The sequence below is a fragment of the Arthrobotrys flagrans genome, assembly GCF_004000055.1.
Source record: "Arthrobotrys flagrans strain CBS H-5679 chromosome Unknown unitig_15, whole genome shotgun sequence".
NCBI classification, from domain to species: Eukaryota; Fungi; Ascomycota; class Orbiliomycetes; order Orbiliales; family Orbiliaceae; genus Arthrobotrys; species Arthrobotrys flagrans.
Window position 1 is genome coordinate 2,250,679 of NW_027137545.1, and position 18,577 is coordinate 2,269,255.

Below are 18,577 nucleotides of genomic sequence, written 5' to 3' on the forward strand. Positions count from 1 at the left end.
CGCCTACAGGACGCGTCGACGCCGTTTACGCCGTTTCAGGGGATAACATCTCAAGGGGTTTGCTAGCTTCCCCGGGACTGCACAGTCGAGGGTGGGTATGGAATGCCAGCTGTAAGTAAAGGTCCAGTGACCGTTGGTCCAGTGGCTATACAAAAGCCTCACATTACTCTATTATTCACCCCAGAAATGTCTTTAGGTACTACTGACTCCACTCACCTCCAGCTTCCAATCCTATCATTCTAATTCACTCGATAGTGACTCCTCAAGTCTGGGTTTCCGGGATACCGGACTACAGATTCTCCGCTGGCGTTGGAGCAGTCGCGGCGTCTAAACATAGCGATTGTATAAATTAGTACCTAGGTATACTCGGAATTATAACAGTTTGGGAAGAATAACTTACGCGTGGAATATACACCTAGTCCCCAGGTCTGGCCCAAAGGAGGAAATGGTATACAACCACGGTGCGTCGAGTTGGATACAAGTATTGAACGGCTGGACTTTATATTCCTTTTGCCCGCCCCAATTTATATCAGTCGTAATATAGATCTATAATCCCGCCATAATATAAATAACAATTCCAATGCACGCAATGATATTACCACCAGGAACTCTAGTGACCAACTTCGGGGCGGGCTCAATACTCCCATCCTTCTGCTTACGAGCAGCGGGAATGTTACGATAGATATCACTCTGCCTGGAGTCTTTATCTGGGAGTTCGCTGAAGGGAAAGGTTATTTTTCGAGTTCTTTGAGAGACTTTAGAGATTCGTGGACCTCGAGGTCTTCGATCAACTCGGGGTTTGTGGTTGGTGCGGGACCTGGGAGGGCTATGGCTGAGGATGAGGGTGTGAGGACGAGGATTAGGGAAGAGATATGCATTTTGGAGATTTTAATCTTGGAAAAGATTGATATGTTTGTTTAAGATATCAATGGATTGACGGTGCTTTAAATTGTCCTGCTTAGAGACAACCCAGAATCGAGTAGCTGATGCCCGCACTTTTATGCTTGGCTTCAATGCCAATTATCAATATACCACAGAGTGTGCGAAAGGACTACTACACAACCCCATAGGAATACCATATGAAGACTCTTCGCTTGCTGACGCCCAGCTTAAGCATCTTAATCAATTATCGCCTATTGCGAAACTTCACGAAAACTAAGGCCCCTTTGCGTTAAGCCTGTGGTCATTGGCGGGAAGTATATGGTACCGATATGCATATATGGTTCGATTCTAACCGAAACGTGGGCTTGCATTTAAGAGTGTGTTTTATGATGTCAACCTTGCAGGCTGATTAGGTGTCAATTGTGGACATTTAAATTTACATAAGCTCGCCTCCAGCCAAGACGAATCCTTTAAACTTGTAGCGACGTAATTCGCAGTACCTTCGAGCTTGGTAGTAACCCTTCCTCCCAATCATCAATACAGTGACTAATCACCCTTCGCCATCTGCTTACACATATTACAAAAACTAAAAACCGCGTTGTTCGTGTGATTCTTTTTAGATCGGTTCTTGGCGAGCCGGCATTCCATTCTGGGCAGGGAACCATTCTGGGTTGGGATGAGCATCTCTAATTTACCAATTTGATTTGACGATTTCTGATGTGAACTCCTTTTTCAACCAAGTTCATCCTGTCAAAACCACGTTTTCGCTTTCTTTCTGAGAGATCTTCAGTCGGTATGCTTTGATAGGGATTTCAAGCACATGCATTTGTTCACATTCGAAAATCCAAGGCACCAGACGAAAAATTCAGCGAATCAGCAGTTGAGGGACTTCTCTTTTGTTATTTCGAGGCGTTACATTTTACGATAAAAGTGTCGATACCGTTGAGAAATTCGAAGACGAGAGGATAAAGAAAGAAAGCAAGGGATCCTGATCGATCGATTCCAACATGCAGCTTATTCCCAGCTACATAGTCGACCGCCTACCGCTACCCGTCTCCCAAAGTTCTTGCACGATGCCTCACCGCATTCTTCCGATACCAGCTGACAGTCATCCGCCAAAGAAAAAACTGAAATACCAGCAGCCAGTAAAAATAAAAAATAATCGCCACCAGGCGGTTGCGGGAAAATATGGCAAAGAAAATCCGGCGGTGGAAGGATCTGACATAACGCCTCTCTTTGGGGTAATTTCCGACAGCGACAGCGACAAGGGCGCTGGTTCGAAACAGTTTCAATTGGAGATTTCCAACGCTGCATCGACGTCGACAACACATTCTTTGGATGGGCTGCAACTACGGCGTGTCAAGGACATGTACTTCCATCCGCAGATCTCACAGAAAAGCACGGATCAGGCTCTCGAAAAGGCTCTTTCTACCTGTCGAAAGAACCAATCTGCCCTCAAAGGCATTCTCTCGTTTTTAGATCCATCATCTACTTCTTATACTACTAATCAATCATCGATTTTCGAACGATTCCTCTTCGGTTCAACTCCTCACGTCAATTCTTTCGCCTCGACTACGTTTTCTTTTCCAGATATCAAGGATACACAGTTTTTGCATATCCGTGGCTCCCCTCCCCCCTCTCCTCTTTCATCTTACGAATCTCTATCAATAATCACTTCCATATGTCTCTTCTCTGCAGACGTAGTCTCATCACTTTCTTCCAAACTTATAGAACTGTATACCCGCCATCCATATTCTGATTCTTTACATCTTAACCACCCCCTCACATTTAACGAAATAGATTCCCTTTCTCGTCTTTCAAACACAATAGCAGATATAATCTGCTCCATCTCTTCATCCCCTCGTCCTTCATCTCCCCTGAATATAAACATCATCCTTGACATTCCACAAATCCAATACTACCTCTCCGGCCCCACATCTCACTTCCACATCCCCACTATTTCCAAAACCTGGCTTTCTCTCATCGACTCTCGAAGAGCATCTATCGAAAGAATCTTCAAAAGATGCATAATCCGAGAAATACACCGACGTGTTCCCACCGAGAAACTAAAACTCTTCGGGATATCGTATGAGATCACGAATACTTCGTCTTTAAACCCGCTTTTACCTTTACTCAAGTCACAAATCAATGATTTCCCTTACATCTCAATTCACCCTTGTATCGACACCCTAAAATATGCCGATAAATCCTGGAAACTGTTTTTGGAGAGTCTCCCGCTGCCAGGTCTTCAGCCTCCGGATACGTTGGAAGAGCTGGTATTTATTTCCTACGTCTACGAAATCCTCCTTCCTTTTCTAAGAACGCTAGATGCGGAAGGAACCATCGATGATATGGAAAACACATTAATTCTACAAATCGATAATATCGTCGAATCGAAGCCATACCTCAAGGCTAAAAAATTTTTGGAAGTTTATAATAAGAAGCTTGGGATTAAGAAGGCGAGTTTGATTGGGATATACCCTTCTGAGCGGATATTTTATAGCAAAGAGGGGAATTATAGGAGTTCGTTGCATAAGTACGATCCTGGGTTAGATTTATCCTTGGATTCACAGAAAGTTAAACCTTGTGAGGTTTTGCAAAAGGTTTATGGGGTTGAGAGTATGGCCGCTGTTAAAGAGGCGGCAACGGGGGAGGGGTTGGTATAAGTAATCGGCAGACGCTACCTCTGCCTGAAAAAGTCTGGGTTTTATTCATACACTTAGCGAGCATCTATATATACTTTGTGGTTGGAGTAAATTCTTTGAATAGTTTTGTTTCATAACTTGGAGTCTGTAATTTATTGTAATATAGCTAGATTCATATGTTTTGTATGCTATTTGCATTTCTACAGGATTTAACCCATCTGTCGGATCCTTAAATCTCGAGCTTATTCGGACTGCAAAGCAGTTTTAACACGCTCGACACTTTGTAATGCATACCCAACCGCCGTTAAGGTCGGCTGACACGCCATCCCCTCTGCGATAACTCCACAGCCGCCTAGGTATAAATTGTCAACACCCCAAACCTTGGAGTTGACGTCAACCACCGAGTTTTCGACTGACGTTCCAGCACGGGTTGTTCCGCTGAGATGTAGCGCCGTTCCAAGTGGCATGATTGTCGGTTCGGTGATAAAGCTGCCGAGGGTGGTGGCTAGAGATTGCATCCTGCGGGTATTGAGTTAGTATATAATATTAGAATGGCGTCATAGGTAAGAATTTGTGGAACATACTCTACCATCATCTTTGCTGCCACTTTCAGGTCATCATTGCTTGGAGAGACCGTAAACGAAGGCTAATACACATTACCACCATTAGTACTGGACTGCTATTCCATCAATAAAGGAATGAAATGACTACTAACCATCGGCATCCCATCACTCCCCTTCTCTCCAAACTTAACTCTATTCTCAACATTCGGCTCAACAACGCTCATACACCTAACGTCTAGCACATCACTTCCATCCACATCTTCCGGTAGTTGTCCATACTGATGAGCCTCCCGATTAATCGTCGTAACCCATTTCTTCCCTTCCCTAGCACCCTCCATAATATTCACCTCCCCTCCCATCGTAGAAAACTTCTTATCAAGTCTAACCTGACAAAACCCCACCATTCTTTCTGTTAAATACCGGCCCAAGGCTGGTAATTCATTGTCCATACCGGAGTTGTGAAGTATTTGGGGCGTTAGGACTGCGCCTGCTGCTAGGATGTATTGTTTTGCAATAACGGAGATTTGAGTGTTGGTTGAGAAGGAGGTTATGGATGCTGAGAGGATTGCTCCATTTTGTTTGTGGAGTTTCGTACAAAGGTGAAGGGGGAGGAGGGTGAAGTTTTTGGAGGGGAAGATGGGGGAGAGGATTGTGGATGTAGAGGTGTATACTATCTTTCCATCCTCGGCTTTTTGACAGGCGAGGGGGGTGGATTTGAAGGAGTGGCCTGAGGCGTTAAGAACGTTTTTGAGATTTTCTTGACGGGTTGAGGTATCATATGTGGTGGAATTGGTGTTAAGAAGATCTTGGGCTTCGGAGAGGAGGGGGGTCCATTGTGCTTCGGGGAAAAGTTTTGGGGCCTCGAGAGTGGGATGTGGAGCTGCGGTTACACAAGTCCAGTGGGTTGACATGCCGCCGATTGCAAGGGTTGCGGCGGCACCGGGCATGGAGGAAGAAGAGGATAGTGGGGTTAAGTCGTTTTGAATGACGCTGCTGAATTCATTCAATGTCATTTCTGAGGCGTTTTTCTTGTGGTCTCCGGGGATTTCGGTTTCCCTGTGGTAGGGAGTTAGTATATATAATAACTTTTACGGAGAAGAGAGACTTACTGTGCTCCAGCATCGACCATGAGGACGTTATGTCCGGCGTCGACGAGTTTACGGGCGTATACGGCGCCGATCGGGCCGGATCCGACGATTAGGACGTCGGTGCGAATCGTGCCGGTAGATTCTGGTTCGTAGTCGATACCCATTTTGAATAATCTCTCGGTCCTATGATTCGATTGAAGTATTTAATCTAGCTAGAGATCGAGTATAAGAAATTCACAAAAACGACAAAACATCAAAATAAAGAGTCGGTTCAGTCGATTACGAAGTACGGTCTTGGGCATCAGACCCGTTATTTATACATGTATTCGGAGGCAGGCACCCTCTGGCTAGAAATAACCTAGTTGCCTAAACGAAACTCATAATTTCTAGTGAGAAAACCCCTCTTTTGATTGTCCTATCAAGCAATACACCCTGATCGATGTCGTAATTCTCTGCGTTAACTCTTAGATAAGCCAAATATTCATCTCTCTAGCCCCATTCGCCGATCATTGAATCAAGCCAACTCGGCTCAGATGCTGAAGCATGCTGATATGGATATATGGAATCCATTGACCTCCACTATCTCTTTCGAGGAAGATTATATAATAGGTGAATTGCTATAGGCTAGAGAGATGGAGGTATATTGATAATTTCTGGCATTTATAGCCGGTTGGCCAATTGGGGGTGCCCACGACTATCACAATACTTACCGCTGCATGCGCATATATCGTGTGGGGGTCTGGAGCTTCGATCTCGATCATGGTGATAGGCAAATAATATCCCCGATAATTGAAATACCAACCTCATAATTTTGGCCCCACGGTTGCGGAATCGAAAATCTGGGAAAAGTAGTCTTTTCTTGACATTCGATAGTCAACTTCTTAATTCTCGCATGTAGCCAGAAATCACCCGAGTGCGATTCCGCATAGCTTGATCCCTTGATGTGGAAATGAAATGGGAAATCGATGGTATTCTACCCCATCTTCAGGAAATGCGTTATGGAAAACAAGTTTTGGGTTGTCACAATTCTCCGAATCTTGCATGAAGATCTGCGGGGACCTCGCTACGGCCATTCTCAGCGACGGGCAGGTGGATCAACCCTGTACCATGTCGAATTGGGATCATTTGATTGGTTAGAACGGCCGTTCGTTGCAATATATCGCACTCAACACAGTTTTAATGGAGCTCCGGTCGGTCCCTCCACGAGACCGGTCCCTCCAAGTGTTCAGGGACTCAAAGCCTTCGTTTGTCGATAAAAGAGATGCAAAACACAATTGTTAATTTATAGCTATTTAGGCCTATATAAGCCACTAGTTTGTGTTCTGGAAGCGTTAATAAGCCGCCATATGCGAAAAGTCTTGTTTCTTTTGGCATTTTGAATTCAACATCTGGATGCAATTGCACTTTTGCTAGTGTGTACGAAGTAAATGTTTCCGCAAGTTTCCGCAAGTTTTGGAGGATAAGGGCCCACGTTACAGGCGGGAAAAGTCTTAGGAAGCTTGATGGTTCCAAGAGAACCGCGATACAAGCCTCAATTGATCAACCGAATCAGTGTTACATACAACAGCAAGGGTGCATCTACTTTGGAGCGTTAAACAAATCTTCACATTCCTAGGAGGTGCATAAAACATGCAGGAGGGAACTGGGTCATCCTTGAGGGTTATTTGACGGTATTTGAACGGGGCTTCCCGACATATCCACTGAATTGATTGCGCAAATGTGAACACTTGTAGGAAAATCGAAAACTTGTCTTCAGGTCCTACTCTAGAACAAATACTCAAGCTATGACGGCATCTCAAATTTCCATGATTTTCTTTCAAGAATGGACTACAGGACCGAAATTACCGCTCCCCTAGATCCATATTGCAAGAGCCCTAGTTACCCTACCCAAATTGGGCTGTCAGCGTCCCAGCCCCACAGCCCGTCGTGTTCGTGATTGCATCTTGAACACTTTAACACATGAGCTGGGCTCGCATTGTGTGGGCCATTTACCAAAACATTCAAAACAAAATCCTTGCTGTGAATTCCAGTTTCTACAGCGTTTTGTACTAGATCATCAAGCCCAGAATGCTTGCCGCAACTGGCGCATGTTGCACGAGGGCGGTTCATGATATTGCCTGATATGTGAGAGATTGTACTCTCTATTTCCGTTGTAGCGATTAGTATAAGGAATCATCGGTAATTCTTCATGGTCCTGATAATTGAAATGCAGAAGGGGGTGGGGGGCAGTGGTTTAAAGCATATTTATACCTTCAACACTCAGTAAGTTGGCAATGCTTGTACGCTCATCATCTGTGAGCAACCAGCGGACTCCACCGCTGGAGAGAAATTCTTGGTTTGGGGAAAACATTTTTCTTTTAGGTATGACGGCTGTGTGGCTCGAAATCGATCGATCTGTGGAGAACATAAACTCTTTCAGACTGAGGTAACGTTGGAATTCAGAGGAGCACCAGTACTGGGCAGTTGAGTGAGGGGGGGGGGAAAATCGGCATGGTAGGGAATGAAGGGCTCTTCTTATAGAAGTTCCGACACCCCTATTCTGAAAAATACGATTGAATAACTACCGGATATTGTGTTACAAAAGCAAATATATGAGTGCTAGTTTACGAAGTATTGCGTCAGCGATGTGCGGAGGCGGATAGCAATGGGCCGTGTACCGTCCCACGTCGTATGCATCTACATTTCGGAAGTACAGAGTCGCATTCCTGTGCTACATTGTGCATGATACATATACGTTAACCAAACATGCGCAATCTTTTTCTATTGCATGCAAAATAGCGCTATAGGGTTAATCCACCGACCGGGGGCGGCAGAGATCTGGGTTTGTAAACGTACTTGGATTTGCAAGTCGATCGCGAGTTGCTCCCCGTGAGCCACCCGTAGAGTCAAAGGCAGCCTCGGTATCGATCCTTGGCGGTGAAAAATGCAACAATATCAACATCCCTGTCTGGTCTTTTTGTCGGTTTGACTTTTGAATTTTCTGGTAATGAATTTCATGACTTGAGATTTGGCAAAGGCGATTATATTTGTAATTCTCACCGGAATTCAGTCTGAATTAACCACCTATCGGGGGAATTTTTATCTTGAGAAACATTTTCCAAGAACCATTGTCAACATGTCCACCTTAGTTACCCTTGCTCTCCTCCCCCTAGCCTCAAAGGCATCCGCCTACACGACTCCATTCTACGGCAGCGCCGCATGTTCAGGCCCTTCAAGATAGCAACACTCAACCACAAATGACAGAACCTACATAACGCCCTGCGAGCCTATCCCAGCAACCGCAGGAAACGGTATCCTATCAGCCGCCATAACCGGCGACGCCACTGACAACTACTGGGGTTACACCGCCCGACCCTTTTCCAACCCAGCCTGTAATCCCCAAGTCACCACCATCTCATCCGACGGTGGATGTGAATCAACTGGAGCCATCCGAAGGTTTGTCGTCGTGGGCACGGAATCAAATTTCCAAATGCTAGAGGGGAATTGGGATACTGTTTCTTATACTTTTAATACCGTTCAATCTATTGAAAGTGATGCTATTTATAATGAGACTGCGAGTTAGTATTATGCAGTTGATAACCATGGCGATGGAGGCAGGTCTTCCAGCAGTTCTATCAGCTCTGGTAGTTCCAGGACCGTCATATTGGTAATCTACCCCTTGACGATGCAAGCCTAGAATACGCCACCACCAACGATGTCGAAGTTAGTATTCCAGGTACAGTTGACGAAACAGTTATTGACGCGGATTGTGGTGATACTGCTCGAGAAAAGGGTATGCGGTTGATAAGAATGGAGATGGGCTTGCTGATGGAACGATCGGGGAGACGACTACCACTGATCCTAATGGGAATATTGTGAGTATCAAACAGGAGATTGAGAATTTCGCAGGACTAGGGGCGCTGATGGATGGTCCGGTTGTGCATTATGATCCTACGTTGAATGATCCTAGAATACTTAATCCGGTATTGGATGAAGGTGGTTCGGGGACTTTGACGAGTACTGGGTGGCCAGCTGCAGTTTTGAGCAGAGAGTAATATGGAAGTCTTTTTGGATTGAGAGTAGTTAGTATCGTGCCTCCACGAAGTCGTATATATTGGCCTTGATAATATATCAAAATATTATCTTGTCAGGATATATTATTCTAGTAGAGTACACGTCCATTGATATCCCTTTGAACACTTGTTTCAAGAGTAATTCTATGTTGAAGTCTAGTATATGATCTATTCCTCAATCTAGTGAGGGTGGAGAAGTATGGAATACAAGTAGAGTAGAGCCATAGATCTATAGATTATCGAAGATCAGCTTCACCAACAACATCCTCCCAATTCCACGACATCATCAACATCATTCACTCCTCGGCGTCAATCAATCCGTCACAATAAATAAGCTGACCGACTTACCCTCCCCAGCAGTCCCGGTTGCTTCGATTTCTTCAACATGCCTGAACAAAAAACCATCTGGTGTGAAACCTCCAAAGAACATCTCGTCTACAACACGGCACAAGAAGAAGCAGATCACGAAAAAGAGTGTCCTGCTTGCCAAGAAACAATGAGAGATTGGCGTCAATCCGAATATACCATGGTCCGGGACCATTACGGCTTCGTTAAACGACCTGAAGCCCCGGTTCAACGAGATATCCCCGTCTGGCACTATCCGATCCGAGTTAAACGACCTGTCCGCACTGTTGTTTGGTGGGAGAGCGGAGATCCTACTGAATCCTCTGAGGAATTCGAGGATATAAACATTCGAGGAGAGATAGTTATGACAGGGGAACAAATTCTTCATCGTCTCTTTGGAGAACTCGATCCAACAGCTTTAGGAATCGTTCGTTATCTTAGTGTTGCTGATTTGAACAGCCTTAAGTATACCTGCAAGAGCTTCAACCGTGCTCTTACTGGTAATGGAGTTTGGATCCTCACCAAACTTACCTTTGGTAACGAATACGATGGAGATGCTAATGCCTTCAACGGTCTTCGCCGTCTTACCAATCGTCTTCCGTTTTGGGATACTCCTTCAGTTCAAGGAATCATCACTCGTTGGGATATCACCGACATCCTTGTCAATGTCAACCTTGACGCCACTGCCGTTGATGCCACTTGCATTGACTTGCTCTTGAACAACTTCAACTCTATCAAGGGCATCTCGGTCCGATACTGCATTCAATTCAAACTCGCCGAATTATTGACCATTCTCGAAGCCTACGCCGATCAGGGGAAAGTAGAAGCTAAGCGTCTCGAAAAGATTTTCATTGACTACTGGGGCGTTGCTGAAATCTACTCCGTCGTTGGTACTATGGTTCTTGACCAAGCTCTTGTCGACGAAACCGCTTACGTTGCCTCCAAAATTCGGTACATCACCCAATACATCGAATCGAGCGTCTTCCTCTGTTACCGTAACCACTACGAGGAAGGCCTTTGGAGTGTCGAGAAGGCCAAGTTCCGCAAAGAGCATGGAGAAGAGACTCCCTTCTCGACTTTCTACCCAGCCAAGATTATCCTGATGCGATGTGCGATTTGCAAGAAAACCTACGAGCGCAGATGGTGCCTTCGATTTCTCAAAGCCAATATCTGTACCTATTGCAACCAGTATTATTGTTTCACTTGCAATCCTAACTCGTATGCGAAGTCTAGCAGTGGTGAGTGTCCACTCGATTATTCCTCCGGACTGGGTTCGGGATGATTAACACGAACGAAATTAACCGCAGAGGGCCGCTCGTTCGTTCTCGCCCGTCTTCACGAATTCGACAACTGCTGCTCCGACGTTTCCGTTTTCTAGAACTTAAAGCACTATTTCCACGAGCAATGCGGTATTGAAGCCCGTACTCTCGAAAGATGTGCTTTGTGCATCAAATCCATCTGCTAGAACATCCCTGGACTTCACAGTCCTCGCTGCAAAGCTCGTCAATGTCCACATTCCCCAGGATATCGTATGCGCATATGTCAGTTCTGTAAAATTGACTATGCGTATACCACTGAGTACAGGTCCGGTCCCGCTAGAGCTGCGATTTTTCAATCAAATTGCGGGCATTGATAACGGAGGGTTTGAGGGTAGTGGTGATAGCGATAGGGATAAATACCGCGGTAGTACCTGGTTGGTATAGATCTATGCCATTGTTTTGATGATGATTAGTGTGAAGGGATTTTATTCGGCGGGCGTTTAAAATGGCTTTCTTTCTGCTTGACTAATACTACAGGTTTTTTCGCTACCGAGAGCACTTTACGATCGATATAGTCACCGTGGGGTTTCTTTTGTCATCATTGCTATCATTCATTTCTTTATTATCCTGTTCCCCAAGCGATGAATTCCGAAAAGATGGATTTTATTCGAAAGAGGGTACATCCAGGAGGTATTCTCTCTTTTATGATGACTACCATACCTTGCGCCAGCCTACAGTCTAATATCCCGGCACAGGCCTTCACATGGTGCAAAACGATATTTATTAATGTCACATTTGTAGATACTAGTTATTACATAGGCCAAAAGTCTATAGTGGAGGGATTAGGGATTGGGACCACCAAAGGAAGACCTTTCTTTCTTTATTCCGGCTCTGGAGACAAAGAATCCACAAGTATAAACCCCAGCCGGAAGGAACTAGCTACCAGCCACAAACTGTGGCTAACACGCCAAGACCAAAGCTCCAAGCTTCCAAATCAAGCAATCCGCGACAAAGCACGTGATCACCACTTCCTTCTCTCCAACCGGGCTGACGACGACCGCGCGCATTCGTCATCGCGCAACCAGCTATAAGAAGCTCTCGAACTTCAACCTTCGGCTCTAGGACCCTCACTCTCACACCTATTCCAATAGTCCCACCGGCCATTCGTGTCTCTTCGCAACAATGGCTACATACGAAGGTACGTAACCCCTCCCCCACATTTCACCCCACCATGATTCGCTGTGCAGATATAAACTCCCTTCTTCGCGATATCAATATCTTCTACTAACTTAATAACAATCTAGACGACCATAACCTCCCCGCCTCCTCCACCTCCTTAAAACCCGTCCCCCACCGTCCGCGCCCAGACCTCTCAAACTTCTTCTCCTCCCTCTCCATCACCCCCTCCACCCCTTCCACCCAATCCACGGACCCAACATCGTCCGCATCATCAGCATTCACATCCCTAGCCCGAGCATGGCAACAATCCATAGAAGGAAATGATGTCCTAGAAAGCCTAATTGAACAATTAATCGAAGAAGCTCAGGGTGGGACAAAAGTCAAGGGTGTGGATCAACAGTTTTTGGATGGTTTGGAGAGAATTCCGAAGAAGGAACTCGTGGAGGCGGATATCTGTCCGATTTGTAATACGAGTTTTTTGTTAGGTTAGTTTTTTTCCCTTATTCTCGTTATTTAGGTGTTTGGCTAGTTGGTTAGAGAGAGTGCTAATATCATGAGGTTTACAGATCAATACCCTTTGGTTGTTCGTCTGCCATGTCATAAGAGCCACGTATTCGACTTGGAATGTATTAGTCCATGGTTGAAGTTACATACAACGTAAGCCCGATCTTCCTTCCTACGAGGCAAAAAGCCGTTGGCTATAACTAATATCTATTTTTCAACAGATGTCCGCTGGACCGTATCGATCTAACGAAGAAAAAGACCCCTCCACCCCCGCCGGTGGACGAAGAGGAGGAAGATTGGGACGATAACTACGGTTAAAAAACATTTCACAGTAAATTAAAGAGCCATAGTGATTCAAGCGTTGAATAGCATAAGTTTTAATGCCACCAGAGAAAGCGATAATGAATGCTTTTATCCCATATTATTCCCTGTCTTTCCTTTAAAAAAGCAGAGGAACTTAGAACTCCACCCGATGCGCACCATAATTACCCCTAGGGAAAAAACTAAAGAAAAGGGGAAAAAAAAGAGAAAAGTCTACCAAATCCTCTTGGCAACCATATCAAACCTCTCCACCTCCCCCAACGGCGTCGTCTTCCTCGCCCCTGCCCCTCCCACAGCCTCCTTCTCCCCCCTCCATTAATAATCTTCCTCTTCTCATCATTCATCTCCGCCACCCCACCACTGCTAACCCCCAAAACCGCATATCCCTTCTTCTCCCTCTCCTTCATCCCCTTATACCTCCTCCTCGCAACCGCCAAAAGTCCCATCCCCAAAATAAACTTAAACACCAAAAATACCATCCAAATACCAATAAATATCGTGGCGATGGTGAGGTACTCTGTGATTGTGTTTAGAATGTCAACGGTATTTTGTCCTGCTCGGCCGGAAAAGGCGCTTTTGAGGATTGAATCGAATTTATGCAGAGCGGCTGTGGTCGCCGGGGAGGATGTTGTATCGTCGGGGAAGAAGGTTCGAGTCATGTCTGGGAATAGGGGGGAGGGGAAATGGGTTGATATGAACATTTGGTAGGTTTGTAGGGAGGATCGGATGAATAGACATGCTAGCGGTATAACCGGCAATCCCAATCGTCTCATTAGATTCTCTTCCGCAAAAGCCTGTAATGAAGGCCCAAAGTTAGCTCCACTCTTATACTTCAATGATAGGTGAATAGATACTCACATGCGTATAATAATCCTTCGCCAAAACATCCAAATACCTCGAATATATCTGCGGTTTAATATTATTAAACTTGGTGATATACGCATGTTTCAACCAATCCACCAGCATCTCGCTCCCCAAAACCAACAAAAACGGCCCCATAACTTGTCCCGTCCACTTCGGAAATATTGTAAAACTCTTCGGCAGGAACATACCCCCACTACTTGATGTCAAAGACGCATTAGGGACACCGGTATTCATAGCCTGTCCCGTGGTCGACGGAAGCCCCAATCCGGCCGCAGATACCAAACCGGTAAGTCCGAACCCACCAACACCCAAAAACCCTTCAACCCCGATCTCCACGAGATTCCTACTGGCGATGATAATCAACATCAACCATAACTGAAACCGCTCAACAACATCCGCACACGCCATCTGGAATAAATTCTCTTTCTCAATCCTCTTAAACACCGTTGTCTTGATCTCCACGAACTGGTTTGACAACAACAGCGTTATCAAACTATTCGAATAACTATTCACCGCCACATTCAACGTGATCACTTGATAAAACAGTGCAGTGGCATGTAAAACGTTATACCCCAACGCCAGCAAGAAGAACCCAAAAGGTCTGAGCACTTTACTCGTCCCATCCGGTCGTCTCTCTAACGACTCCCGAGAAAATAAACACTCGAAGATATCCTGTCCGATCGCTGATAGAAGTTTATCGCCGACTTCCAAAACGCTGTATATGACATACAACTTTATGGCATTCTGTCCACGAATGCTGTGGTACATCCTCGACGCATCAAACTCCATCAAAATCCAACACGAAAAGATGACAACCGCGCCCTTCAGCAGATCAGCCTTATGATTAGGCTGTAGATCCGACGTCTTACGTCGTTTTGCGAGGGCAGCGAGTCGTCGTTTCTTCGAGTCCTTTTTGGGGTCTGACGCTGTCGTCGTCGCCGTCGGTGTAGTAGCATTCGCAGATTGAGGTTCCCCTTCCGAGGGTTTCCGCTGCTGAGCCTCCAACTGGGCCGTCTCAGGACGAAGCCATGACTTCGCAAACGAAGCAACAATCTCCCCAATCAGCTTCATCCAATAAAGCAATAACAACCACAACGCCGTCAAGAACCTGATCGGTAAAATCGTAAAATTCCACAACCACCCATCTAAACACGCGAAAGATCCAAACCACAGAGCTCCTTCAAGGTACATTGGTAATGACAAAAAATTCATCAATTTCTCGATCCGAAGTTCGGCGGAGACAAGATCGTATTTTGAAGCTGGCGTCGTCGCTAGAGAGAGATAAAGATAGTCACCAATGGATAGAGGAGCTGTCGTCAGGGCGTCTCTAGGGTGTTTGGATTCGGTGGGGGTATGTTGAGCTGTTCCGTTTGCGCTGGAACCGGATTTTTCGGGATGTTTGGATGGGGTTGGAGGGACTAATGGTGTAATACTGGCGCCGACGTATGAATTCCCGTTCAGAACCACTCGAGGCGTGGACTTCGCACGTCGAACGTTCCCAGAAACGCTGTAATGTCTTGGAGGCGGGAACTGCGTCCTTTGTGTTACCTTTGGTGCATCGTCTTTATTAACGCTACTAGCACGGCTCCGTCCACTTTTAGACCCAACACTACCAGATCTAACCCTCTTGCTCGACTCATTACCAGACGTATCCGGAGCCGTACTCGACCGTGGAGACACCGGTGCCTCCTCAGGACTCGTAGTAGCCATAAACTTCCCGTCCGTAACTTTCAACACCCGATCCTCCGGAATAGCAATGACCTGAAGGGGTACTCCAGAGGGTATCATAGGCGATAAAACAGGAACAATTTCATCCTCTCGTTCGGATAATGCCGGTGATGCCGTAGAATTCGTTGCAAACCCGTCGGTACTATTCGCTGAACTTGAACTTGGAGCTTGCCATTTCGGTAGGACTAAATGATTTTCGATGTTATTGTCGGTAGGTACAGAGTCAGGAACGAGGAAATCGGGAGGTGGGAGGAGAGACGGTTCGCGTTCGCTACTGCCGCCTTCCTTTGTAGTTGTAGATGTGATATCCTGAGCTTCCTCGTATTAGTATATAGTGCGCATATGCCTTCATTAGTCTTGAAAGTCAGAGGTGAGATATCTACCTTGCGCATCGTGACTTCCGTTTACTGCCACCAGATTATGGTATTCGGAGTCATGTCCGGTCGAAGCATGATCAGGTATTAGCGTCGCCATAACCGTTCGTTTTATGGATGTGCTTGTGAATTTGGAGTTCGGCTTGCACCTGAAAACCCCGCGGCGCTCGAGATTGCGAAGGACAGTTTGCTATCGTTGTTGCGGGTACCAGCAGCCTACCCGGCTTGGCGTGGAAGTCTTGGCACTGAATTGCCGTAAATAATAATGAAACATGTAGAAACCTTGATCTCTAATACTTCAATTGCACTTTAGTGTGTCTGGGCACGAGACCAATCTGAACCATCTGTCTCCATAATACTCCTTTCTACTATTGTCCTTGTAATAAACTAATGATACACGCGCGCGCAGGGCAGCTTGCCGTTTCAAAACTTTAGGTTCCAGCAAACAGGTTGAGTCGTTGTGATAAGCCTTTGAAAGATCTGGTATGTTATGATGATGGTGTCTATTCTTAGAGTGGTACCAGTATACCTTGTGGTACTTATAAGGATGGTGCCAGGATATAAGGTCTCGGCGCTAGTTACTAAAGTACATTATCTTAACATTGGTAAACATATTATTGTGCAGTGAATATCAATGTGCCAATCTAGCCTCGAATATTCCAGCGCTCTCGAGCCCCTATGCATTTGCTTATAATGCGTCTACAAATCTTCCTAACTTCTCGCTGCGCGGGCGCACCTGTTATGTACACAAGAAAAAGATGGATTGAGAGGGCGACCAACGGGTCAGGGGCGGAATAAAATAGTAGTTTGTATACATGTATCGATGATCGGGTATAGGAACCCACGGCCAATCCGTCTAAGAACCAAGATGGGAGCAATACGTGTACCCATCAACACGTTTATCATATTTCTCAATTCTCCTTTCATAATTTTCACTTCTTTGCCAGCCCTCCTTAGTATCCTCTAGATACTCGCTATCTTTTCCTTAAAGACTTTTGCAGGGACAGTACCATCAAAGTCGTATTCTCCCAAAGAAATCCCATGGTCTCCATGACCTCTAGATGTCAACTAGACTTTTTGCCCTCAGGGCTTAAATAAACGACTTAACCGGCCCTGTAAAAGAAGCTTCCCGTTGTTGACCGCTTTCAACAAGGTGTCCGTATCAAAAAATTCGGCTACTTCATCTCGAATCGATGGGAGACCTCTTCGTAACAAGAAGTCAATATCCTCAATATCCGTCCGCTGCTTCGTAATATCTCGTCGATTAGGCAATGCGTTTAGTTTTTCGACGATTTGGACATCATCGCAAACGACGGTATATCCACCTTGCTTTTCTGGCAGAGGTACTACCCCTGGAAAGGCAGTAGCACGGGCGTTGATTGTGATTCCAGTGGTTTTGTCAACTGCATCGAATCCGTTTTCAGACGTTTGATTTATCTTAAAGCCTCCACTCTCTACTTTGACTTCAATGGCCTTCAAGTATTTCGACTCGGAGACTTCTAAATCGAGATCCTATATACAAGAGTTAGTTTAAGACGTTAGAATTAACGTTAAAACCTTAGCTTAACTATCTAGTATACTTACCGTGGTGGCCCTGTGCCCGCCCTTGGCCATCATGGCAAAGCCACCTACGAAGTATATCACGCCCTCGGTAAAAAAGTATTTCAACTGGTAATTTAGCGCTCTTGCTACTCTTTCAACCTATTGAGATGTTTAGATCGTCGTTAGTTACTCTCGAATCCAGGTAATGACTTGTTACGGATGGAAGAATTTTTCTTACCTTATTGATCCGTTGTTTTGTATCCGAAACACAGCCTCGAGGACCCTTCCTGCGTTGGTCCGAAGCGGTGGCAGAACTGCTTTCTAAATAGAATCATACGTAGAGTTCGTTACTACTTCAACTTTGTCTTAACATATTGAGATTGACTGCGGGCAGTTGAGAGGATAACCTATCACTAGCGGCTGGAAAAACACAATATAAATTACATACCAAAAGACTCAAAATCATCATCTTCCTCATCTGCATCTCCGTCCTCGTCAAATTCTAATTCATAACCGGATAGGTCCGGCATGTCCGGGAATTCATCGTCGTCGTTACCGTCTGAGCCGTCAGGTGGGCGGTATGTTATTTTCCGTGAGGAGGTCCTCTGGCTCTGGAGAAGGCAATGAATTGCCTTCATCCTCATCGATGAGAAGCAAAGCTCTAGCTTTGAGGTTCCGAGGTGACTTTCAGGCTTTATCCCGCTCTTTTTGTCTACTGTACAATCGGTTAGTAAGACTTTGGAAGCTATTCCTCAAGAGAAGGCCTTCTCTTACCGTACACCCCCCATTTTAGTTATATATATGGAATGTTTCGTACCCAGACCTCGTCGATATGATGATATGATCTAATCGATATCAAAATCTTGAGAGAGATCAATACGAGTACTCGCATAGACGAAAATTCTGTATTTATTTTGTAAAGTCGACTAGATCGGGATCAATGGTGAACCGTGAATTGACGATTGTAGCAGTATCTTCCCCCATAGATCTGCGAATTTATGGATGTATTAATTATATTCGTGGGATTAAAGATCTGCGGAGTGTCTTGGGCCGACTTTATTACAGTATAATCCATACATAGATCTGTTCGATCTACAGCGTGTGTTCTTTTAGGTATACTAAATAGCTTATCTGAAGAGCCTAAAAATGAATTATTATGAGATAAATAGGGTTATGGTACATGATGGCCTTAGAGGCCGGGATAGGGAGTGGACTCTTTACTGTGATCGCT

General features: G+C 45.3%; 7 protein-coding genes across 8 annotated transcripts; 4 read left to right on the top strand and 3 right to left on the bottom strand.

Annotated features, from left to right (window-relative positions):
- Positions 1–1,889: 1,889 nt before the first annotated feature.
- Positions 1,890–3,548, top strand: DFL_000577 (uncharacterized protein; the record flags this gene model as incomplete). The annotated part of the gene is made up of 1 exon (XM_067635079.1): positions 1,890–3,548. One exon carries the CDS (start codon positions 1,890–1,892, stop codon positions 3,546–3,548), a length of 1,659 nt encoding a protein of 552 aa, XP_067495118.1.
- Positions 3,549–3,769: 221 nt separating this feature from the next.
- DFL_000578 (uncharacterized protein) lies at positions 3,770–5,342 on the bottom strand (the record flags this gene model as incomplete). The annotated part of the gene is made up of 4 exons (XM_067635090.1): positions 3,770–4,046; positions 4,112–4,173; positions 4,243–5,146; positions 5,200–5,342. The coding sequence occupies 4 exons, from the start codon at positions 5,340–5,342 to the stop codon at positions 3,770–3,772; spliced, it is 1,386 nt and encodes a 461-aa protein (XP_067495119.1).
- A 2,951-nt stretch (positions 5,343–8,293) lies between these two features.
- DFL_000579 (uncharacterized protein) lies at positions 8,294–9,212 on the top strand (the record flags this gene model as incomplete). Its single annotated transcript, XM_067635100.1, has 4 exons — positions 8,294–8,378; positions 8,454–8,735; positions 8,855–8,893; positions 8,950–9,212. The coding sequence occupies 4 exons, from the start codon at positions 8,294–8,296 to the stop codon at positions 9,210–9,212; spliced, it is 669 nt and encodes a 222-aa protein (XP_067495120.1).
- Positions 9,213–9,615: 403 nt separating this feature from the next.
- DFL_000580 (uncharacterized protein) lies at positions 9,616–10,953 on the top strand (the record flags this gene model as incomplete). The annotated part of the gene is made up of 2 exons (XM_067635114.1): positions 9,616–10,813; positions 10,883–10,953. 2 exons carry the CDS (start codon positions 9,616–9,618, stop codon positions 10,951–10,953), a joined length of 1,269 nt encoding a protein of 422 aa, XP_067495121.1.
- Positions 10,954–12,016: 1,063 nt separating this feature from the next.
- On the top strand, positions 12,017–12,835 carry DFL_000581 (uncharacterized protein; the record flags this gene model as incomplete). Its single annotated transcript, XM_067635123.1, has 4 exons — positions 12,017–12,032; positions 12,139–12,498; positions 12,580–12,670; positions 12,739–12,835. The coding sequence occupies 4 exons, from the start codon at positions 12,017–12,019 to the stop codon at positions 12,833–12,835; spliced, it is 564 nt and encodes a 187-aa protein (XP_067495122.1).
- Positions 12,836–13,051: 216 nt separating this feature from the next.
- DFL_000582 (uncharacterized protein) lies at positions 13,052–15,904 on the bottom strand (the record flags this gene model as incomplete). 2 transcript variants are annotated; one of them, XM_067635134.1, is made up of 4 exons in its annotated part: positions 13,052–13,138; positions 13,207–13,632; positions 13,697–15,744; positions 15,814–15,904. In XM_067635134.1, the coding sequence occupies 4 exons, from the start codon at positions 15,902–15,904 to the stop codon at positions 13,052–13,054; spliced, it is 2,652 nt and encodes an 883-aa protein (XP_067495123.1). The 2 variants fall into 2 exon arrangements, with proteins under 2 accessions (XP_067495123.1, XP_067495124.1); XM_067635135.1 differs by having other exon boundaries at positions 13,697–15,739; positions 15,814–15,822.
- A 983-nt stretch (positions 15,905–16,887) lies between these two features.
- On the bottom strand, positions 16,888–17,984 carry DFL_000583 (uncharacterized protein; the record flags this gene model as incomplete). Its single annotated transcript, XM_067635146.1, has 4 exons — positions 16,888–17,316; positions 17,389–17,505; positions 17,585–17,667; positions 17,795–17,984. The coding sequence occupies 4 exons, from the start codon at positions 17,982–17,984 to the stop codon at positions 16,888–16,890; spliced, it is 819 nt and encodes a 272-aa protein (XP_067495125.1).
- Between the last annotated feature and the right edge of the window lie 593 nt (positions 17,985–18,577).